At 39.8% G+C, this 23,132-nt stretch overlaps 2 protein-coding genes across 4 annotated transcripts in view; both read left to right on the top strand.

The window, feature by feature from the left end:
• NENF (neudesin neurotrophic factor) overlaps nt 1-23,132 on the top strand; it is a gene marked incomplete at its 5' end in the record, with an annotated part of 340,944 nt that overhangs the window by 207,612 nt on the left and 110,200 nt on the right. The window lies entirely within an intron of this gene.
• Nucleotides 3,026-23,132, top strand: part of VASH2 (vasohibin 2) — a 33,827-nt gene continuing 13,720 nt past the window's right edge. The window contains exons 1-6 of one of the 3 annotated variants that reach the window (XM_081940680.1): nt 3,026-3,246; nt 4,308-4,913; nt 10,030-10,118; nt 12,401-12,457; nt 18,600-18,674; nt 21,964-22,345. In XM_081940680.1, coding sequence (XP_081796806.1) covers nt 4,638-4,913; nt 10,030-10,118; nt 12,401-12,457; nt 18,600-18,674; nt 21,964-22,345 — 879 coding nt within the window. In that variant the 5' untranslated portion in view covers nt 3,026-3,246; nt 4,308-4,637. The remainder of the gene's footprint in view (nt 3,247-4,307; nt 4,914-10,029; nt 10,119-12,400; nt 12,458-18,599; nt 18,675-21,963; nt 22,346-23,132) is intronic. The other 2 variants (XM_081940679.1, XM_081940681.1) reach the window with 2 other exon arrangements.

Genomic DNA, 23,132 nt, shown 5'->3' with positions numbered 1-23,132 from the left:
TCAATCTTTCAACTTAGTTGATGGTTCCTAATGGAAAGGAGTTCAGAATGTTGCCAGCTATTCCATAAGCTGGAGTAAAGGTGGAGTTTAACTTTTTAATGTCTAGTTTTTTCTGTTCTTTCTGTAATATGAATTCCATTTACATTTAGAAATATCTTCTCCTTTTTCTTAGTGTGACGCCTCTGGCACAAAGCACATTTGTGCATGGAGACCATGGCGAATTACAAACATGTAAATAGCTGGATGTGTAGATCGTTCCTGCCAACAAGTTGGTATCGTAGTTATAGCTGTACGTAAACAGCATTATGGAAAATTAAGTGTATTTAGAGATTGGGCTACACACTTGCTACTAATCAATTTTATCTTCATACACAGATGTCTTCCCTTTGTTAAAACTGAACATATTCTGGGACTGAGACGTAACACTGAAAAGATTCTTTTTGTGAAAAAGAACACCAGTTCAAGTTATGCCTGGAATGTTAGGACTTCTGTGAGCTATAGGTGAAAGGATTAGTGCACTTAACATTATCAAAAATATGTCTACTAAAAAAGCTGAGCAAGACAGGATTTACTCTCACGCTGCTTTAAAAAGAACAAGTTCTAATACTATCCCCCACCCAGCTATTCCATCTTTCGTTATGGATTTAACATGGCTAGAAAACAGAAGATACTGTACAGTAAAATTAGAGCTATAACTACCATATATAATTCTTTCTCACTCTACACACACACATGCACACTGTGGATAAAAACTCTACATAACCTGTTAAAATGCCAGGTTTTTGAGACGTAAAAAAAATCAGACCAAGATAAACCACTTCAGATTTTTTCCTCTCCTTTAATATAACATGTAAGCTGTACGATTAAATTGAAAAACAAACTGAAAATGTTTGTTTAGGGTCACTGTTATTGGGCCATTGCTGTTGAAAGGTGAAATTCCTCTTAATCTTTTGCATTTTAGTAGAGGCCTGAAGGTTTTGTGCCAAAATTGACTGATATTTGGAACTATTCCTAATTCCCTCCACCTTGACTAAAGCCCCAGTTCTAGCTAAAGAAAAGCAGCCCCAAAATATGCTGCTGCTGTCACCATGCTTCATTGTAGGTATGTTGTGCCTTTGGTGATGTGCCCTGCTGTTTTTGTGCCAAACATACTTTTATGGCAAAAAAGTTGAACCTTGGTCTCATCAGACCATAAGACATTTTTTCAACATGCCCTTGCCAGACTTGATGTAGGCTTTTACAAAATGTAGCTGGCCTTGGATGTTCTTTGTAAGAAAAGACTTCTGTCTTGCCATCCTGCCTGCAGTCCAGATATATTCCTGTAGCTCCTTTAATGTTGCTGTAGGACTTCTGGTAGCCTCTCAGACCAGTTTTGTTCTTGGTTTTTCATCAACTGGACATCCAGTTCTTCAAAATGTCACTGTTGTGCCAATTTTTCCTCACTTGTTGATGACTGTATTCGCTGTGTTCAAGGGTATATCCAATGCCCTGGAATTTTTTTTGTATTTTTTTTCTGACCGATACCTTTCAACAATGAGTTTCCTTTGATGCTTTGTAAGACCATGCCTTCGATGCCCTTTGCAAACCATGGCTTTTGCTGTAAGAGGCAACTGAATAAATGTCAGAAGAATCCTACTAAAATAGCTGAACTTTATGTGAGCTTGATCAGTCACTTCAACTGATGGCAGGTAAATATTGCTACTATTTAATGTAAGTTTGGATGTGATTGGTTAATTCTGAACACAGCCATAACCCTATTTATAGGTGTGCACACACTCATGCAGTCATATTCTAGGTTTTTTTTATTCCTCCACTTAAATATTTCAGTTTGTTTTTCAAACTGCTTATATTATATTAAAGGTGGAAGAAAATCAGAAGTAATTTTTCTTGCACTGATTCTTTTACATCTCAAAAACCTGGCATTTTAACAGGGGTGTGTAGACTTTTTGTGTGTGTGTGTGTGTGTGTGTGTGTGTGAAATCTGGAAAGCACTCATCTCACAGCTACGCTGGGCAGTGTACAAGACATTAAAACATAAAAGCTATATATAAATGCTATAATATGAGGCATTTGAAACAAGAGTAGAATAATTAAAATTAAACAGGAAGAACCTTCAAGGCCCTGTCATAAGAAAATTCCAATAGAAAACAAAGGCAACAACACAAGCAAAAATTCTTACTTTAAGATCAGAGGTTTATTGTTTCTAATAATTTGGAACATTAGAAATGAATAGATATAAAAGACATAATAGCAGTAATACACTGCATTAACATATTAATGCAGAGGGCCAATGAGAAATAGCAAGTCCTACAAGGGCTGCTATAAATCAAAGAGCCCCGAACCAATCTTCAACCCTATCCTTTATAGTGTTCCTTTAAGTTTAACCACATTCATGCTTCACAACCTCACTGTCACTTTCTGTGAACACCTGTGTACATTACTTTCAATTCCTCATTTCCAACAGTTTCATTCTTCCTGTTTTGAACGAATCCATACAAGTGCATATTTTGCAAAAAAAAAATTCAGTTAGCAACGGTTCAGCGTGATTACAAATATTTCTGGTAAATTTTGAAATCATCCTAGCTGAAAACTTTGGTTCATATCTCTTTCTTCTGGGGCCTTCTATTATCCATAGGACTTATTAAATCTAATAGATCAATAGGCCATATTTCTTGATTCTCACAGCCCTAACCAGCGCCATGAGTGCCAGCTCCTCTGCGGCCCCAAGGGAGTCTGGCTCTCTCTCTATATATATACACTGGAGAATTCAGATGAATTAATTGCAAAATAATAAAATGGGATATAAATAATCAAACAGTTTACTTAACTTGATGTACCTCTGACGTGCAATGTCGCCTATACATTCTTACTTCCTGAGGAATCCCCCACCCCCACCCCCACCCCAACGTCCGAGCTCGTATTGATAGGACTGAGGGGGTTTCAGATGCTAACCGATTAGATTTCCCGGGCTGGCCTTGTTAGCCTGCCGACCTTCCGACCAATCAGAAGTGTGCAACGCCTCTATGAGCTGCTTCCCGACTCTCTTAAGTCCGCCTCTCTTTGTTGCGGCGCCCAATGGGGGCGCTCCGAATGTCGGCAGCTGCCGGGTAACATGGTTACATGTCAGAGAGTAACACTTGATCATGGAACATGGACTAAGGCGAAGGCGTCCGAGTCAGCTGCAGGAGCAGCATCAGCCGCAGCCGCCTGGAGAGGCTCCGGTGCAATGAATCCTCTCGCGATCGGGTAAGACTGACAGCGGCGCAGCGGGAACGGGCGAATGGGTGGGGTCCTAGTAGCCGAGCGAGCGATTGGGGGGGGAGGGTGAGGGCGAACCCTCTCCTTGAGGAAAAGAAAAGGCTTGCGGTGGCTGGGCCAGCCAGCCCCCCAAAAAACCCTCGCCCCCCCCCCCCTTGGCTTCGTTTCACACGCACGTATTCCAGCACTCCAACCATCCCGCCTGGAGGTTGCCAAAAGGATGTGGAAGCGTGCGTGCGTTTTCCTTTCCAGCAGTCCGATCCAGGTCGCTTACGCGCCGTTGTGCTTTCCAATCTCCGAACAATAAGGAGTAGGGGTGGTGAACGTAGGAATGCGCACGGAGAGCTGCTGGAATCTCCCCTCAGGACTCTCTTTCTGTGCGCGCGTATGCGTGTGTTTCCCTTTGTGGGTCCCGACTCCCAACCAAAAGCTGAGCCGGGATGCGGCGCCAACCGTCCTCTCTTGCAGATGCTCATTTAACCGAGGATCTGGGCTTTGAAATCTAGGCGCTATAGCCCGCAACGCCGAGGCGTCCCGTTCCTTTTGTGAGACATTTCTCAGGCTTTTTGGCTGGCTGCTGTCGCCCCCTGCCGAGAGGCAGTCTGAGGACTGCTGTAGCAGAGCGAGCTCTTCTAGTGTCCTTTTGTTTGACAAGTGAATAGAGTAAAATCGGGCTTTTGACGAAAGGCCCTGCTGTCGTTTGCTATTTCCAGCTGATAACAAGGCTACCCTGTGGCTGTGTTCACACCACCCGCTTAATCGGGTCAAAGACTTCAGCTTGCATGTGCACAGCATGCAGCAGCCTAAGCTTGGTTACTATTAACCTTGCTGGGAATTGGGGTGGGGGTGGCGAGGCTTGCCCTGTTTTGTTTTGCTCATTTGATTAGTAGACGATTCTGTGTGGCATGCAAACCAAGCGAGGCTCGTGGGGGAGATTTTGATGAATAAAAATAAAAACCATGCTAAGGAAGAAAGATCTCTGAAAAGGGATTGTTTTCTCTAGCCCTATCTTCTTCAACCTGATGCTCTCCATATGTCTTTGATTGCAGTACTCATCATCCCCAGGCACCCTGGATTGTACCACTACACCGGGGATAATAAAAGTTGTAGCTTGACATGGCTGGAAGGCACTTGGTGGGAAGGTTGAGCTTGGCTGCTTGATGCTGCTGATACCATGTTCTCCACTCCTTGTGTCTTTGTAGACTCTGCTTCTATAAGGAACAAGCCCTCCACCACCTGCTTGGTGGCTGCTAGCAAGCGATTTCATGTCAGCCTCATTCAGTTGGCGGGAGCAGGGAGCAGAATGGAGCAGGCTTGCTTGACGGGACACTGACCAGGGTCTGTCTTCTGTCGGACTGCTGGTTCCTTGAGAGCTCACAATGACTGGCTCTGGCTCCAAAGCGTCCCACAATTCCCACTCCAAGGGAGACAAAGGGGGCCGTTCCAGAAGCTCCCACACTCGGACGCTCAGTACTGCCAACAACGGAGGCTCAGAAGAGGAAGACAAAGATGGAGGAACAGTATTCCTTGTCAACAAAAGTGGTTTTCCAATTGATGGGCAGACCTGGGAGAGAATGTGGGGGCATGTGGCGAAGGTGCACCCTTCAGGCAGAGAGATGGTGGAAACTATAAGAAGTGCTACTTTGCTTACAAAAGTAAGTTATGACTTTTCCCTCTTGAGTCCTTGTTTTCTACTTAACAGTCTGCCCAGGATGCATGAAGATTTCTTTGCTTGTTTACGTTACTTGTTTATGTGGCTGTTTCTACTTTTCTACTTTCTACTATTTCTGCTTTCCACAGTGGGTGGGATGGGTGTTATTGCAAGAACTGATCTTCCCTGCTTCTTTTTGCAAGAAAAGAAATAATGGTATATACTTGGAGTTTTATTAACAATTGGTTAATTTTGATGAAACTTGGAAAAAGCCCAGAAATAGTCACACCTGGTTGGCATTTAAATGGGATACCATTTGGAAAGAAGACTGAAGTTAAAAATTATCCCAGAAGATAATGGGGGAAGGAGGGCGGGGAGAATACTGCTACTGTGAAATTATATAAGTACATGTGGAGTTTACCAGTAGTGAGCTTAACCTGGCTGGGAGGGGGGGATCTACCTATAGAAATAGAACTAAACAGAAATAAAAAGGTGTCTAGTACCTACTAAACTCTTGTTCTGGATTCTGAGAGCTGTTGACGTGTTTCAGATTTTTCTGTTTAGCCTTGAAGGCTAGAGAGTTGCTTGAAAAATAATTGAGCTCTACTCAATTCAAGATTTACACTCCTTTTATTTGTGGAGTGCTAATTGTCTCTCAGCCTTGGCTGTACTTGCTTTCATAAACCCTTGAGACATATATGAATGTAGTTCAACAGCTGCTCATTCTTTTCCCTGGAGGAAATATTTGTAGTTGCAACCAAAAGTGCTAACAGTTGTCACCTGGGCATTTCTATACCAAGGGCTTATTTTGAACAGCTGTTTGCTTCCTTCCCATTTGAAAATGCACGGTCTAGTTCCTTATCGCCAGGAACATTTGTGAAAGTTTGCAGGAAGATGGGAAGAAATTGCAAGTGGCACAGCAGCTGAATTTGGCAGGAAAAACACCACTTTGCTGAGAGGTGCCAAGATGTTGGATTTAACAGGATGGAATTAGAAGCTTGCACTTAACCTACAAATAGTTGGTTTTCATACTCCCCTTTCTCACTCTGAACATCTGCATTACTCGCCTGTCACACTAGTTGCATGTCTTGGCAGATTAAATTTGTCTAGACCAGGGATGAACAATTTTGGCACTTTATAATCAGCTGAAGTACAGTTCTCAACATCTCTTACCATTGGACACGTGGGCAAGATTAATGGAAATTTGGCTTAGCAGTATCTAGCAGGGAACAGGTTGCTCACCTCTAGAAAGACTGTTTATGCAGGATCTTCAAAGTCCTATTTGTCATCAAGTTGCTTTCAAATAGAGTTTCTCCATCACTATCCCTAACCTACTGAAGTCTTTTGACTTACTTCTTGATTCTCTGGGACAAGGGTCGGCAACCCGCAGCTCTGGAGCTGCATGTGGCTCTTTCATCCCTCTAGTGTGGCTCCCTGTTGCTCAAACTATGTGTCACAACCGCCAATGTGCAACAACCGCCAGCATGCAATTTATTGAACTTTTCAACCCTCGGTAGCTTTTGTGGCTCCCGGTCTTTTCTTTTCTGTGGGAAACAGATCCAAATGGCTGTTTGAATGTTTAAGGTTGCCGATCCCTGCTCTAGGATGAACTAGAGTCCTATTGACTTTGCGTGAGGGCAAGAAAAGTGCGGCAGAGTGACAAATGCAGAGTTATGGTGCCAGCCCTGTCCCTCTTCTATATGTCTCACGATGTCACCCATCTACAAAGTGGTGGAGATGATGGCATGACAACATTTTCATTATTCTGGCAAAAGCAGTGAGAGCCTGTGGATGCTGCTGTGGGTTGAACCTACTCTTTCCAATACAAGTCAGCACCTGATTACTATGCTGTCCCAGCTCTGAATGGTAAAACACGTACCAAAATACAGTGTCTCTGGTATATGTCATCTGAAAGAAATAGTCATTGGTGACATTTCCTAATTAGAGTATTATGGGGCAAGGTTCCTGCGGCTAAGTTTCCCTTTGGCTGAATCTGGGCTGAAGTAAGACAAAGCCAAACAGGTGCTGCCTTTATGTGTCATCTCCTTTCATTGTCATCCTAATTCTGTACCACGTAACCTGTGACTGGAGAGCTCTGATGATTGATAAAACAGCTGCCAATCAAAGGATGGAAACACTTGCAATGGATACTCTTCAGAGACAGCAGCCCTTCCAGCCACCTGTCCTGTCTGTAAGCCCAAATGCTGAAGAAGACTCTTGGGTGGGGTTCTTCATTCTTTCCTCTTGTATCCTAGCAGCTATAGGCAAGGGTAGCATTGCTGGGAGCAGCCTGCTAGATTTGTTTTTCTCCTGTAGCATTGCTCTGGTGATGGGAACCAGACTTGGGAAAATCTTGCTGTGTTATATGAAGCATACGTATATTATAGCAATAATGGATGCGGTGGCTCAGGGGCTAAGACACTGAGCTTATCAATCAGCAAGGTAGGCAGTTCGGTGGTTCGAATCCCTAGCGCCGCATAACGGAGTGAGCTTTTATTACTTGTCCCAGCTTCTGCCAGCCTAGCAGTTCAAAAGCATGTAAAAATGCAAGTAGAAAAATAGGCACCATCTTTGCTGGGAAGGTAACAGCTTTCCGTGCACCTTCAGCGTTTAGTCATGCCGGCCACATGATCATGGAGACATCTTCGGACAGCGCTGGCTCTTCGGCTTTGAAACGGAGATGAGCACCGCCTCCCCAAAGTCAGGAAAAAATAGCACATATGTGCAAGGGGAATCTTTACTTTACTATACCAATGGAGAAACTAACAAGTGGCCAAATCAGGATCTCGGCATTTTGAAAATTCATTTGTCTATGCAATAGAAGCATACTTTTCTCTGCTTTACTAATAAGTGCAAATTAAAGAGAAAATGGGGGAATGAGTTATGGATGGCATGTCATCCTTTTCTTTTTACAAAGTCCCTATTGTAAGCAGAAAGCACAACAACTGTGTAAAGAAATACAGAATTGAAACCAAATAATTTTGCAGCACAACACTACTAATTTTCTAGTTGCAATACATCTGCTACATGGAGATCTCAGGCAAGACAAAACTATCTTTGTGAGTCAGTGGATCTGACAATAAGGCCTCGCAATATGGTTGCATGACAGTTGGTGGGCTTGTTCATAAAATGAGTGTCATGATGGGCACAGCCAGTTTAACAGTACCAATTTATTGTACGGCAAACTGCTGGGGTTGTTTCTTAGCCTCCTTTTCAGCTTCCCAGGGAACTCTACCAGGCCAGTTTAGCTTGTTTTCTTTCCTAGGTACATGGGAACAGGCCATAGGACTGCAGCCATTGGGTTCCAGAGACACTCTTGAAAATGGAGATCATAAGACAGGATGCTTCACATTATATAATTAATATATTCTAAACCCAATTAAAGCAGGTGGGGTAGGGATTCTGGGGAGAGATCCAATGGCATTACTAATTTACTTCAGTATCAGCTCTTTAATGCTTATAGCAATAGCACTTATATACTGTTTCACAGTGTTTTACAGCCCTCTCTATAAACGGTTTAGGAGTCAGCATATATTTCCCCCAACAATTTGGGTCCTCATTTTACTGACCGTGGAAGGATGGAAGGCTGAGTCAACCTTGAGCTGGTAACTTGTCCTAAGTTAGTGAAGATGGTCTGCTTTTGTTCTGTTTATCTGATACTTCATTTTTAAATATATGAAGGTGCATCTGAGTGATTTATTGTGCTTCTTGCCTAATTGGCAACATCTACAGATTTTTGGCAGACCCTCCCTTCCCAACCTTGTGTTGGGGTCTTCAAAAAGAGGCATGAGGGGAATCATAGAGTCACAGGGCAGAAATTATCCACCCTTGAATTAAAAGATTAAGGGAAAATGCTGATCTACTTACAAACCATGCTCTGGGGTAATGACTGGCAGACCATCAAGTGCATCACTGTCATTTACACTATATGTGACTACTAAAAGAAGAAAATGACCAGCAACTTTTATCAGTATAAGCAGTGTAAGCCAGACTCTGGATATTTGCCTTTCTTGCCCCACCGGCCAAAGTACTTGTATCGTTGTGATGAATGTAATAAAGCCCTCCCAAACGGAAACTCTCCTAGGATACTTGTACCATTCCCATCACACCCAGTCAATATGGTCATTGGTGGACATGTACCGAGGAATGATGAGAATTGTACTAACTATAACATATCTGAAGGATCATGGCATGCATGACAACGAGAACTGTACATTAAATAGAAACAATGCTTGCTTCGCTGATAACCACTGAATGATTAGAGCCTGACATTGAGCCCAAAATACTAAGTTGAAGATGGGAAATATGAGCAGGAAAGACTTCCTGAAAGCCTTGTGCAGTGGGAAAACAGGATTAGATACCAAGGCATAGACGGATAATGCATCCAAGAAGCTGAAACACATTGTAAATATTTGGAGGTTAGCATCACATTTAAAGGAATAGGCTTTCTCCAGACAGATAAAACTATTGTGGTTTCGGTACCTATATCAAATTATGAGTCTGCACATATACAATCTTAGTTATTGTGTTTTCCAGGTACAATAATTCTTTCTAAGCTGCTCTTTAAAGATTTACTCTTCATTTTTTCTTTTCATGCCAAAGAAATTGGACAGTTTGCTTCTGCTTTAGATGCTCAGCGTAGTACTTGTTAATAGACAATGTCCCTTTGTTTCTGTTCACTTGTCAATTACTAGCACAGAATTGTGACATACGAATCTCAGAAGGACCTTCTTTTTCCAGTTGCATGAACAGCTGTATGAATATTCTGAGGTTTGGAGCAGGGAGGAAGTTGAGAGATGGCAAATGGTCTTCTGTGGATTATACCTTAATTTGGCAAAGTTGGCTTGGAACTAATGGAAGGCAAACCTTAAGCACGTTACGACTTCTTTCAGGCAATGAGTGCTCCCGCTGCACATTGCACACCTACCTGGGAATAAATCCCATTTTGCTCAGCGGGTATTAATCTGATAGAATACAGGGACAGGATTTGCATTAGCAGAGGTCATTTCAGCTCTCTCACATTGCAGTCCAGCTCTTCTTCCCTGCTCCACTAAAACAGTTTTGGCTGCCTACCTCAAATAATGACCTCTCCCAACTTGTCTCTGTCTCATTTTATGCAGCCTTCTGTGCCGTCGGTGCCAAATTACAAGGCTTCCATGATGATCCCAGATTGGCTTCAGGCAATACAGAATTACATGAAGATGCTGCAGTATCCTTTATTTTTGGTGTGTTTTTTTGTTTTTGTTTTTTTTAAAGAGCTTCTTCTATTAAGCTTATTGGTTGAGGAAAATAGAAGGGAATGGATAATTTAGTAGAGAACCAAGATGACGTGAGGAACAATAAGGAATGCAAAGTGCTGTTGCTTTATTTTCCAGCATTTATGTAGCTTTATGAGATTACTTAAGCGTGAGGTATTGCCCTTGGCCTTTGGAATGTCATATGTAGCTTTAAAAGCACATAAGAGATTGTAATTGATGCAGGAGACAGAACAGTTATCAGACTTTTTGTGTGATCATGACACATAGAGTGTCTAACCTCAGGCAATATCTACCTTTGATGAACCCAACCCTTCCTTCAGGAACGAGATAGCACCTGTGCCAAGGACTCAATGCTGTGAAATAAGTTGCCTTATTGCAGACAAGAAAGAATCTATGTGTATGAAGATAATCTGACTACTACAGAACACACAAGTGAAGCCTTTGTATATACAAAATAAAGGTTTTAAATTTTAAGCTTTGTTCTTCTGTCCTATTCAGTCAATGGACTGTAGCTATGCTTTCCCCATATTTGAGATTAGAATGCTCCTGCTCTTTATCTGGCCTAAACAGAACTGGTTCCAATCTGATTAGCTTCAACCCTGACAGGGGCTCATTGGGATAACAATACAGAGGCATCTAGGGCAATATATTGTGGCAGTAGAAATAGGTGATATGCATCCTTATAGCATGAGATGTGGTTGGTGGCCTAAAAAAAAGGATTGGACCAATTCATGAAAGCCATGGGAATCAATGGCTATTAGCCTTGATGCCAGTGTTTCTGTCTCTGAAGATCATATGCCTGGAGATTTCCTTGGGCAATTGATTGGGCATTGTGAAAACAGGCTGCTGGACTGGATGGGCCAAATGTACAATCAGCACGATTCTGCTTATGTTATGTTTACTGCACTGTTTCAGTAATAATACTTGCAGAAAAGGTTTTAGAATAATGATTAATTGCAAACTAAATATAAGTCAGCAACCTGATTTGGCTAAGGCAATTTTAGGCTGCATAAATAATAGTTTCCAAATCACAGAATGTAATTATTCTGCTCGAATCTACTTTTATCAGAATCCTCCTCAAATACTACTCAAATTCTCAACACCATAATTTAAGGAGGATTCTGAGAAATCTGAACAGATTCAGAAAGGGCAGCAAAGACATGTCGGAAAGTATGTTCATATAGAGCAGGGGTGTCCAAACTTGGGAACTTTAAGACTTGTGGACTTCAACTCCCAGAATTCCCCAGCCAGCATGGCTGGCTGGGGAATTCTGGGAGTTGAAGTCCACAAATCTTACAGTTCCCAAGTTTGGACACCCCTGATATAGAGGAAGGTCTAGTCTAGACCTATTCTCATTGCAGAGTGTAGGACACAAAACAGTGGATTTAAGATATAGGAAGATAGATTCTGAATATTACAAAAAATTTCTGAACAGGTCAAACCACAATCCAATTGACTCAGATTACAGGTTCTCCTTCATTAAATATAATCAAGGGGAGGCTAGAGAGCCATCTGCCTGAGATGCTTTGATTTGGATTCTTGCTCTGAGCAGAAAGTTGAACTTAATGGCCTAAATAGCCTCTTATGATATCCATTCTGGATTTTGACTGTAGAGAAATCCTGATTTTCAATAATTGTAGCAATTTGGATAGCACTTCCAAGCATGCTGTTAGAAAAGCATCTATGTGTGAATAACCATGCAGAGACTATCTAAGTAACTCTCAAAGTAGTTTCACAATGCCTTCTGAAAGATGTAGGTTTTTCAGTACTTGGACAAGTAATTGTTTGCTTATAACATTCTTTGGAAGGGAATGATTTTATAGCCTACTAGATTATTTCTTAGGCCCATCAGGAAGAAAGTTGTCAAAAGGCTAAATCAAGAATCATGGTGGAAAAAAAATGAAACATATCTTATCAAAGAGGACAATAGTACTGAAGCAAAGACCTAGCCCTAATCAGTGTGTGCGTGTGCGTGTGTGTGTTTTTATTATTCCATGGATAGTTGCATTTATTACTGAAGATTGTGGTATAAAGGTATGGACAAAGGATGATCTGGTGGTGTCTAGTGGTTCAAGTGAATTAAAATATTTTTCTTAGTTATATTTCAGTGTATATATTGTATTTCTTTGTATTTCTTGAAGAGATTATGACAAGTTCTTTTATTTGAATCTTACACGTGTACTATTGCTTTCTTCATTTTTGCAATCACTTTCTCTTAACAAATGAAATCCAGATATAACCATACGGGAACTCAATTCTTTGAAATTAGGAAAACAAGACCTCTAAGTGGGTATGTAACATTGTGCAGAAAGTACGATTTTCTAACTGACTTGTGATTTTCACACAGGGGCTTGCAAACCTAATAAATGGCCCCAACAGATAAAATAGCCCAATGGTTGTTGACAGCATGTATCACAGATTCTTCTTGAATATTTCATCATGTCTCAAATTACACATCCAACCCATCTCTATTCTCAGTTTTCAATGATGCATCACCATCAAACCACAAAGTCAACAGTTTATACATCTTTTGTTGCATGTATTGTCTACGGTTTTCCTTCCGCTGCACAAGAAGTAAAGAAGAATCCATCTAATATAAATGTAGTTAACCTGTAGCCCTCCGGCCATATGTGGCCCAAAAAAGCATATATCTCGAATTTTAGATCCCCTTTTCCATTTGGATTGGTGGTGGTGGTCGGAGGGGAGGGATGAAAAGACTAAGAATGAAATGAATGCCTTAAAATGTGGGACTTCTTAAAATACCTACAAAGTCCCCAAAATGGGGAAAATGATTCTGAAAATGTTACTTCCTCTCATCTTCTGTTGATGTAACAGTGACATTGAGCATACTCCTGCTAAGGCAGGACCGAAGAGGGAACTATAGCATGTCTTAAAAAAGTTTTGTTACTTTTAGTCTAGACTCTAGAGGAAAAGTCATGAACCTAGATAGTCTTTCTCAGTCTTTCAGATGTTTAGACTTTAACTCCTATAATACTCAACCATCATGTTTATCAACACCCCAGGTACAAGCATCTGTACTAGAGACATAAAAACCCAATTGATATGGACTCCTGCTATTGGTTTGCCTCATTGGCTGTGGTGGTAGCTTCCCAACATCTTGAATAGACTATTAGTCTCACTTAGAGCTGTGAAGATTGGACTAGGATAGTGTTTCTCAAACTAGCCAGCATGTCTGTTCAAAGAATTCTGGGAATTGAAATCCATGCATCTTAAAGTTGCCACGTTTGAGAAACACTGGATTAGGACCTTTGTCCACAGAAGATGTGCGTGTGTGGTGTATTCATTCTGAAAACAAAGGGAAAAAAAGAAAACAAAGATTTTTTGTACAAGCAACATTTGCACAGAACTTCACAGTTGTCTTCGCTGAAAAATGTACCCATTGTTACTGAATGCTTTGCTTACCCATCTGTGATGAGATGCATATTAAAGTTTACATGCTGCTTTTTCTATTGACAATGAAAGTGGCCCTGGTACATCTAACTCAAAGCTTTTTATTAAGGTTTGTCACATAGTCAGACACATGTTAAACTGGAGTTGGCATTTTTATTTACCTATCAAGTCATTATTATGGTTGGTCAGCCAGATGTTTAGACTGGAGTTGGCATTTTTATCCACTTACTGTGTCTTTCTCAAGGATGTGGAATCGACAGATGATGTTGTTTGATGATGTTAAAAATATCATTGCAGGATGTACTGTAAGTTGTTCCAAGTAAAGGTACCTTTTGTAATTGACTATAGTGATTTTTTCAGTGCTGGTGGTGTTCAGATGGTACTCCAGTTGTTTTACGATATTATGAAAAAAAACTTTGTATAGCAGTTAAAATGCCCTCCCCTCCTTCAAAATAAACTACACATAATTATTGAAATTATTTATTGAAATTATTTCACATATAATATGATTATAATATTTCACACATATTATCATACATAATAAAATTATTTGTTACCTTGCAATTTACATATGGAAGAACCAGCAACATGTCATGATATGGAACAGAGATGCCTAGTTTCTTTTCAGTCTTTCAATACTTAGCAGGAAGAATTTATCTTTCATTTATCCCACAAATGACAAATGTAAAACTAAATAATACTTAACTTTAACAAGCGTGATATAGGATTATTGTAATTAGGAAAGAATATAAATTTGCTGAGGTCACATTTGAATGTGAACATACACTCTGAATGTATCCTAAAATATGCCCAAGAGAACTCATGTTACTTTCTTGCCCATGGAAATAATTCAAAGGATTCTGAGTTCCAGCACTTGCAGCCTGTAAGATGTGTTTGCAAATATGAAAGGGTCCTCTTAATGCAGCCTTATATTTTTAATAATATAAGATAAGATGACCTATCTCTGCTGCCAAGTAGGATACCACAGAGGTACAGCAAGAAGCCTATATACTTGTATCAGGGAGAGGAATAAGACTTTAGTTTATTCATTGATTTCTGGTAGGTTTCTGGTAAGTTTCCACGTACAATTTAAAGTGCTGGGTTTAGCTTATAAACCTCCACATGGCTTAATTCCAGATATCATCAAGACAATCTCTTCCAAGGAAGAATGGCTCATTCTTGGTATATTTCTTCTAAGAAGGATTGTTAAATATCTCCTCCTCTGAGGTTGCTAGAGAGAGGGCCCAGAAATCAAGTTTCTTAGTGGCAGCTTCTTCCCTTTGGAATACCCTTTACTCCTCCAGAGATTTAGTACTTGATACTCACCTGATACAGCTCAGGAAGGCTGTGAAAATGTTCTATGAACCTGCAGGAGAAGAGCAAGCTGAGTTGGAAGATGGGGTTAAATGTGTCATCAGTTTGTAGTCATTGTTTTGCTACAACAGACTTATGTCCAGCCCCCTGTGAATTCTGTGAGGGTATGTGTGCTTATGTATGTATGTACATACAGAGATATAGATACTAATACGTGTGTGTGTGTGTATACATATATACATACATATATATATGTGTGTGTGTGTGTATATATATATATATATATATATATATATATATATATGTACGTATGTACATATATATATGTGTGTGTGTTTTATTTGTGCTGATAAATAAATAAAGGGAGACTAGTATAGATCTATTTCAAGCTATTTAGCTCTCATCAGCTAGCTATACCCTTACTGGGATTTGAACCTATTACATATTAGGCAGACACATTAGCCACTAAGCCACAGGCTCTCCTCCTTATCAGCTGAGCCAGGGAAATAGGTATGTATTTGTGTTACAACCCCTGATATGCCCAAATATTTTAATAAACATTAAAAATAAAAATATGGTTTTCTGCCTTGGATGGTCTTCTGTAATATGCCGAAGGACAGAAAGGGGGAGTAGTGAGCTCCCTCCCATATTTGGGCATTATTTATCAGCACAAATACAACACAAATATAAAAAGGCAACATTAAAAATAAAAATATGGTTTTCTGCCTGGATGGTTTTCTGTAATGAGCCGAAGGACAGAAAGAGGGAGTAGTGAGCTTCCTCCCATATTTGGGTTGTAACACACACACACACACACACACACATACATACACACACACCCACACCCACACATATACATACATATATATACATATACATACACACACACACACAACTACTAATACAAACATGTGTATTCACATATCTTTATGCACAACCATCTATCGTAAGGAGACATAGACATGAAGTGATTATATTTGGAGGTTTGTGCATGCGCGTGCATACACAGAGCGGACCTTTTATTACTACACATATTTCAGATCATTTGGATGCCGTGGTTCAGCTCAGATAAAGTAGAATAAAATATGGATTAAAATATAAGAATGAAGACGTGGCATAAAAGGGGCAGTTAGAAGCTTGCTTAACGGGACAGGGAAATGTCATCAGCTTTCAACCACAACATGTTCCAGCAAACGTCCCTATGTCAAAAGTCCAAAACCACAAGGTTCAATTAAAATTCGCATAAAGACACATAGTCAGTACCTATGGCCCAAGACAAAAGGAGAAGTAAGACCCCATCTCCTTATAAGGCTTTTTCCTCAAGGTAACAAATAAGAAATGAGTTAAGTGTTTCCGTGTTACGCTGCCTTTGAGAACGTATAAGAATGCGTGCTTCAATAATGAAGGTTATTCAGAACTTGCAATGCTAGCCATGGGCTAGCTTTCTGAACCTGGCTGCCAAATAAACATTTCCTGTATCCTGAGAAGTCTAAGCCTGTCATTTTCTGTAACACATTGTTTATCTTGAACCATTTGTTTAGTGATCTGGGCAGAATATGGAAAGATGTTTGAAGGTAATATATACAGTGTTTGGGAGATTTGGCTAGAGCAGCAATTTTTAGCACAGCAGCCTGTGTGTCTGCATTTTTACAGTTGCATTTCTTTAGTGAGAATTGGAATGGTGGTGAAGCTTACAATTTAAAGTGTATCCCATAAATAACATCAGAGATAGAGGAGGCAGGATGGAATAGAAAACCAGCATGGTAACATTTAATGTACCTAACTTTAGCTGCAATGAGTTATATACACAAACAACTTGTATCAAAAACTTCAAGGGAAAAAAAAGAACTTTAAAACAATTTTAAAGAAATGTTAAAAATTAAAGTCTGCACATGCTACATAATTATTATATCATGTATTTTGAGCCTAGAGATCTCACCCAAAAAATACAGTAATGTATTAGTAGCATTTATTTAAATAGTAATTGCAAAGATATTCTCAATCATGGCTATCTTTCTAGTTCATTAATGTTTAGAAAAACCTATATGCCATTTTTTAACAAATGCTTTTTCCAGTTTTTAAAAATGTTACTGGATCATATTTTTATAACATAATATTTTTTTAAAAAAAGTAGAAACCTAAAGGTTTTCAAATCGCTGCTATAAGAACATTATATTAACCTGAAACCAATTAAAAGGCTTCAGTTTACATTTTGGATCTCAGTTGTTTTGGTTTTTGTTATTTCATGAGGAGTAATTGGCAGTCTGTGAATAAATACAGGTTTAATACTAAATATTCTTTTAAATAATTATTTGGATTATTTTTTAGTGATCACTTAGATGAGTCGGTGGGATGAACACAATAAATCTTCAATATCTGTTAGTATGCAAAGTCAGTTATTCCCCTTTTAACCTGCAGCAAATAAGCTATGATTATTAGCCCAAGGGAAGCTATTGTCTTAGAAGATAACAAGTAGACTTCAAATTTGTACTAAAGAGATGTAATTAAGCACAGTAAATGACAGTTTACTCTGGAACTCCCCCAGAACTCTGGATTTTGCTATGCATTTAACTATATATATTTTGGTACACTATGAGCTCTTCAAGGTATCCAGAAAAATCTTGGCACTATTTTTAGCGTTACCATTTCCCTTTTAATTTAGAAAAGGGTGCTCTGTATTTATCTATAGGAGTTTTCATGTGCTGCTGAAAAAAAGGGGATGGGTCATGAAAGTTTTTTTAATGGAAGGACATCTATAAGATTAAGAAGCTGCATCAGCCAAACTAATTTAGTCCCTTCATGATATCAGTTCCTTGAATGAAGATATTCTCAGACAGATGACTCCTGTTGCTAGGCAGGTAGAATTTTTTTTCCCCTAATAAAAAAATCATAAGAAAAAAAATAGGGAAGTTCCAAATACTGTAGCAGTGTAAATACTGTACAGTGGCTATTTCCAGGATTTAGATAGTGATCTAAACTCTTGGCCAAGTGGTGAACAGAACGATGGGCATATTCCAAAGCAGCTGCTCCCTTTGCTGCTGCTGTCACCAGGTTTATTTATTTACATATATTTTGTAAGCAGAAATTTCCTATTTGCACAAAATCTGACAATCAAGAAAAAAAAAAGCCAAAAGGCCGATGTATTTGCATAACACCATACTATTTCAGCATGAGGAAACTGGAATCTGGTATGATGCATTTTACTCAGCCACACTGTCAATCTGTTCGGCAACTGCATAATAAAAGCTTCATCTGGAAATGTTCTAGGATTTGGGAAATGACAATAAAGAATGGACAGAGGAAATGGTTTGAACAGACTTGTCCACTGAAAGGCTCCTTTGTGCTTGGCCTCATAACTCTTAAGTAAATTTAGACTCTGGATTTAAGGTTGCATAAATTTTCAGTGGTAAAATATATTACTTTCCTGTAAAATGTGATAAATTGGCCCTGCTGCCTTTGGAAGCTGTTCTACTCATTCCAATGAATGGGACCCTGGATTCTTGCCCCAATACCATCCATTCCTGAAATAAGGGCAGAACATAGGAAAGGGAGCGTTCTTCCTAAATAAATGTGGGGGTGGGGAGTCAATTTCTATATTTAAAAAAGGCTACAGAATATGAAAATTGTTTTCAGACACAATTGTTTGTTTAAGCCATATTTTCTTTCCAAAAATTTAGCTTGCTTTCTCTTCCTTTATTACGTTTTAGGCTAATGGAATCAGCAAAAGAAATGACCAGGGAGTCTTTGCCAATCAAATGCCTTGAAGCAGTTATTCTAGGGATGTATCCTTTTGTTTTTAATTTGTTTGTTTGACCTTTTTAAATTAGAGAAGCAATAGAATTACTAGTTTGCTTGGCTGCTGTGTCAACATCAACATTAGGTGAGTCACTCTTTCCTTCTTTATTAAGGTCAAGGAATAGTGGGGGAAGAAAATACCGAGTTGAATGAATACAGACATTTGAGATTCCTTGCAGGATACCCAATCAAACAAATAATATTGGAGTTAAGTGCTGGGCACATTGGATAAGTAAAAGAAAAAGAAAGGAAAAGGGCAAAAAGTATTCCTGGAGATATCTAGACTAATTCAGGGAATGTGATTGCATAGCAAAAATAGATATTTGCATTTGGAAAAAATTATCTGTTCAAATTGAAAGAGAAATCAGATATAGATACATTTTCTGAACCACGTTGAAGAAGCAAAGTTGAACAAACACTTAAAATTATTTTGGGTAGCAGTTTTTGCCCCACAGCTATGCTTTTAAACAAAATTTTTAAAAAAACATTTGGTCTTCCTCAACAGAGAAAACAAGGGAGAAGGTTTTGCACATTGCTATTACAAATATTCCAAATTTGGTCACTTTGATATGGGATATTTGTGGCAGTTTGGAATCAGCTCCAAATCCATTCTCACAATTTTGGCAGAATCAGTGAGTGGAGTCAACATACGGTACTTACTAAATCTGCTGTGGTTTACATGAAACAACAACAAATCAATGGCAGGTAAATGAGGACTATCTGTAGTTCATTAACAAAATTAGCCTGTTGGCTGAAGGAACAGCTGTTGACTGCTTACAAGAAGTTTTGTTCATTTACGTAGATGCATATTAAATTCTTTATGAATAAAGCAGAGGAAAATGTATGTTGCCTCCTGTGACAAAGAGTTGCAGAAGGTTCCAATTGATTTTCATGTAGAGTTCTTTGTGCCCCCCAAACCTTTCAACATCTGAATATGATTTTTTAAATCCTTACTGTTAGATATTCTCTTCATTGTATTAAAAACAATTGTATGGTGTTGGGTTCAAAAAGATTGATGAACTTCTTTTTGATGTATGTAGGGTTCTTTATGCTATCTTTATGGCAAATGTACAAGATGGTATGAAGAGTTTTGAAAAAAGCAGTTTACATTGACATCCCTCAATGTCCTGGCGATCCCAACATTATTCCTGCCCCTTGAGGTAGCCTTGGTTTATTCCCAGGGCTCCATGGTTGCATCAGCTTTAGCAAAACGTTAGCAACTACAAAACATAAGACTGTAAAGAGAGTCAGGACAAGATGCATTATGTTGGCAATTCTTTATTATAATTACAAGGGCTGGGCTCTCCTGCTAAAGCTCCCTTTTGTATAAAGGCATATAATATACTGTAATTGCAAATAATAAAAGGAACCGTTGGTTGATGATCTCTGGAGGGCCAGAGATAGGGGTTGTTCCTCTATCCTGGTCCTATTAGACCTCTCGGCGGCTTTTGATACCATCGACCATGGTATCCTGTTGCACCGACTGGAGGGGCTGGGGGTCCGGGGCACCATTTTGCGGTGGTTCGGCTCCTACCTTTCTGGCCGGACGCAACCTGTGTTGGCAGAGGAGCAGAGGTCGACCCTAAGCCCCCTTACTTGTGGGGTGCCACAGGGGTCGGTCCTCTCGCCACTCCTGTTCAACACATACATGAAGCCGCTGGGCGAGATCATCCGTGGTTTCTGGGTGGGATATCATCTGTACACTGATGATACTCAGCTGTACATTTCCACCCCGAACCACCCCAATGAGGCCGTCGAAATGATGTCCCGGTGTGTGGAAGCCGTACGGATCTGGATGGATGACTCCCAGAATTTGATAGACACTAACATAAGGCAGAGCAATCAAGAAGTCCATTGCATAAAAGAAAAATACAAGCTTTAAAATTCAACGTCTACATTGGCAATATATCTTAATGTACATCTAGAGTTCTGTATATCCTATTTAAAGTGTAAGCTTAAGAAGGAGCTATTTTAATTTGCCAGGAAAATTAATAGTGATGTCCTGGAAATTTTGAATGAAAGAAAGATAAATAGGGAAATATTAGAAATACCCTTAATCCTGGAAAACTCTTTTATTTGCTTCCAATTAAAGTTGGAGCTTTGACCAGGTTCAAATCTGGTGGAAAGCTAAGTGACAAATGACAGTGATAGATGGCTTGTCCTGTTAGTGTCTTTGTAGGATGTGATCTTAGTTTTTTTTTTAAAGGAGAATGAAGTAGGAAGAGCAAGGAAATAACTGCAAATGCTGTAGAAGCCAGAAACTTATAGGGCTGTGAGCAAATACCTCTCACCAATTTACCTTAAAATAGCATTTTTATGCCTGCCTGTGTCATGCTCATCCTTCAGGCAAGTATCAAACTATATCTTTCCTAGGTAGCATTGGGGCATCTGAAAAGCTTAGAAAGAAGAATTGTTTGGCTTTTTTTGAAAACAGAGTGGATAGAAATATTTTGAGATGGATTTCTTAATCTTTCAATTACATAAGACCAATTACTTTGGGAGGAGAAGAGGAATCTTGAGACTGAAGTGTTAGGAGAATTAAGTGAGGAGTGTCCTTCAAAGCAGAAACAGGGCGCTGATCTATCAGAACAGTGGCTGTATCCTCTTGCTTCGAAAATGAATGAAATGATAATGAAACTTTCAGGTTTTACCATTGTTTGCATCTAGGGATGAGGAAAATTGTTAAACAGAGGCTGGATATATTTTTCCTTTACACTAAGGGAATTTATATTATCCAGTGAAATGGGGAGAACCATTTGATTGGAAAGTTTGCAAAATTGGAATGTCTCATAAAAAGGCCATACACAATGATGACTATGGGCTATGCATGTGTCTAAACCTGCTGTCAGATGGAGCATTGTGATACAAACTGCCTTTTTGAACATGGATGTGATTTCAATATGAACAAAAGGAATAAAGCTTGCATCGCAACACTCTCTTTGTCATCTTGCTGATTTAGACACACACAAAGTCCACCAGACACTGCTTGTCTTAAATATCAGGGTCTTCAGCAGCCTGAAGACCCCGGTATTCATTCTTTATTTTTGAACTGGACTTGGATTGATTTCACACAAAATATATCTTCAAGGACTTTAAGCGCATGGCCACACTAGAAAGACCTTTTATCTGTCTCGGTTGGGCAACAAACAGAGGGATAGATGGAGGAACAGTGTGAATCAGTGGAAAAGAGCATCAGATCGGAGGCAGTGACCTGGGAAATATTTTCTATTATTTGGAGTCTTAGCTTTGTTGTTGCCTTGACCTGGCCCTTACCAGATACTTAACCAACGGGCAGTCTTCTGTGGAACGATTCCCAATCAGCTTTAAATCCCACTTCTCAGGGAGCAATTTTCATCACGTGGTGCTTGGAATTTATTTCAATGGCCGATATGGATCACTGGGCATGAGCCGAAGATCAGAGTTGATGGACAAGCCTTTAATCTACCGAACTCTGAGTGACCTCATCTTTGAGTTTGAAGACTCCTATAAAAAATACTTACACTCGGTTAAAAAAGTGAAGATTGGATTGTATGTCCCTCATGAGCCTCACAGTTTTCAGCCCATCGAATGGAAGCAGTTGGTGCTTAATATGTCAAAGATGATGCGGACAGAGATAAGGAAGGAGTTGGAGAAATATGCCAGGGACATGAGGATGAAGGTATGTACTGTTTCTGTGACATTTGGAAAGGGGAAGGAGCTTAGTTCTCACAAATGGTTCTCGGTAGGGTGAGCATGGGAAACTGTTTTGCTTGGGAAGGTTGTATATAAGGCAAGTTCCTGTATCATTTGGCTGATTTCATCAAAGATCAGTGAATATGGCCTGATCTACCTGGATACTTTGCTATACTCCTATCCCATCCTGGAGCTAGCAGTATCTTATTGTATGTTTGGAATAGATCTGTGCTGTTCTGCTTTCCATTCAGCACTCATGCACAATATTCAAAGAAGGTTAGGAGATTTTCTTCACTGAAATTCCAACCCTGACCATTGTCATCCAGTATGTAGCGGGGGGGGGGAGGGGAACGACGACAACAGGACGACCCTCCAGCTGGCACAACACCATCTGCTTATTCCATGCCCTGCACTTTTTTCTCCACTTCCATTGATTCTTTTTTTTTAAGCACTTGAAACTATCGATGGACCAACAGTAGTTGCAAAGGTGTTTTTTTAACCTGTTGGTGCCCCCTTAAATGTTGTCCAGATTTATACAATTAGAATGCAGCCAGTGGATAAATAACTGCTGCACCGCTGGATTTTGAAAGCAGGGTTACTTGCGGGCAACACTTTCAATTGCATGCATTAAGCCAAGCACAACCCCATCAGTTTGAAAGAGCCAGCTTTCTGGAGGAAATAATGCCAGATATTTTGACCTTATAACTATTGTTTCCAATGGAAGTTTGCATGTGTGAGTCGTGCAACATTTAGCAAGCGGTACCCCCTGGGTT

Source organism: Natrix helvetica (genome assembly GCF_964273705.1).
Source record: "Natrix helvetica genome assembly, chromosome: 2".
NCBI lineage: Eukaryota > Metazoa > Chordata > Lepidosauria > Squamata > Natricidae > Natrix > Natrix helvetica.
The sequence above is the reverse complement of the archived record's forward strand: the minus strand, read 5'-3'. Positions and strand labels throughout refer to the sequence as shown.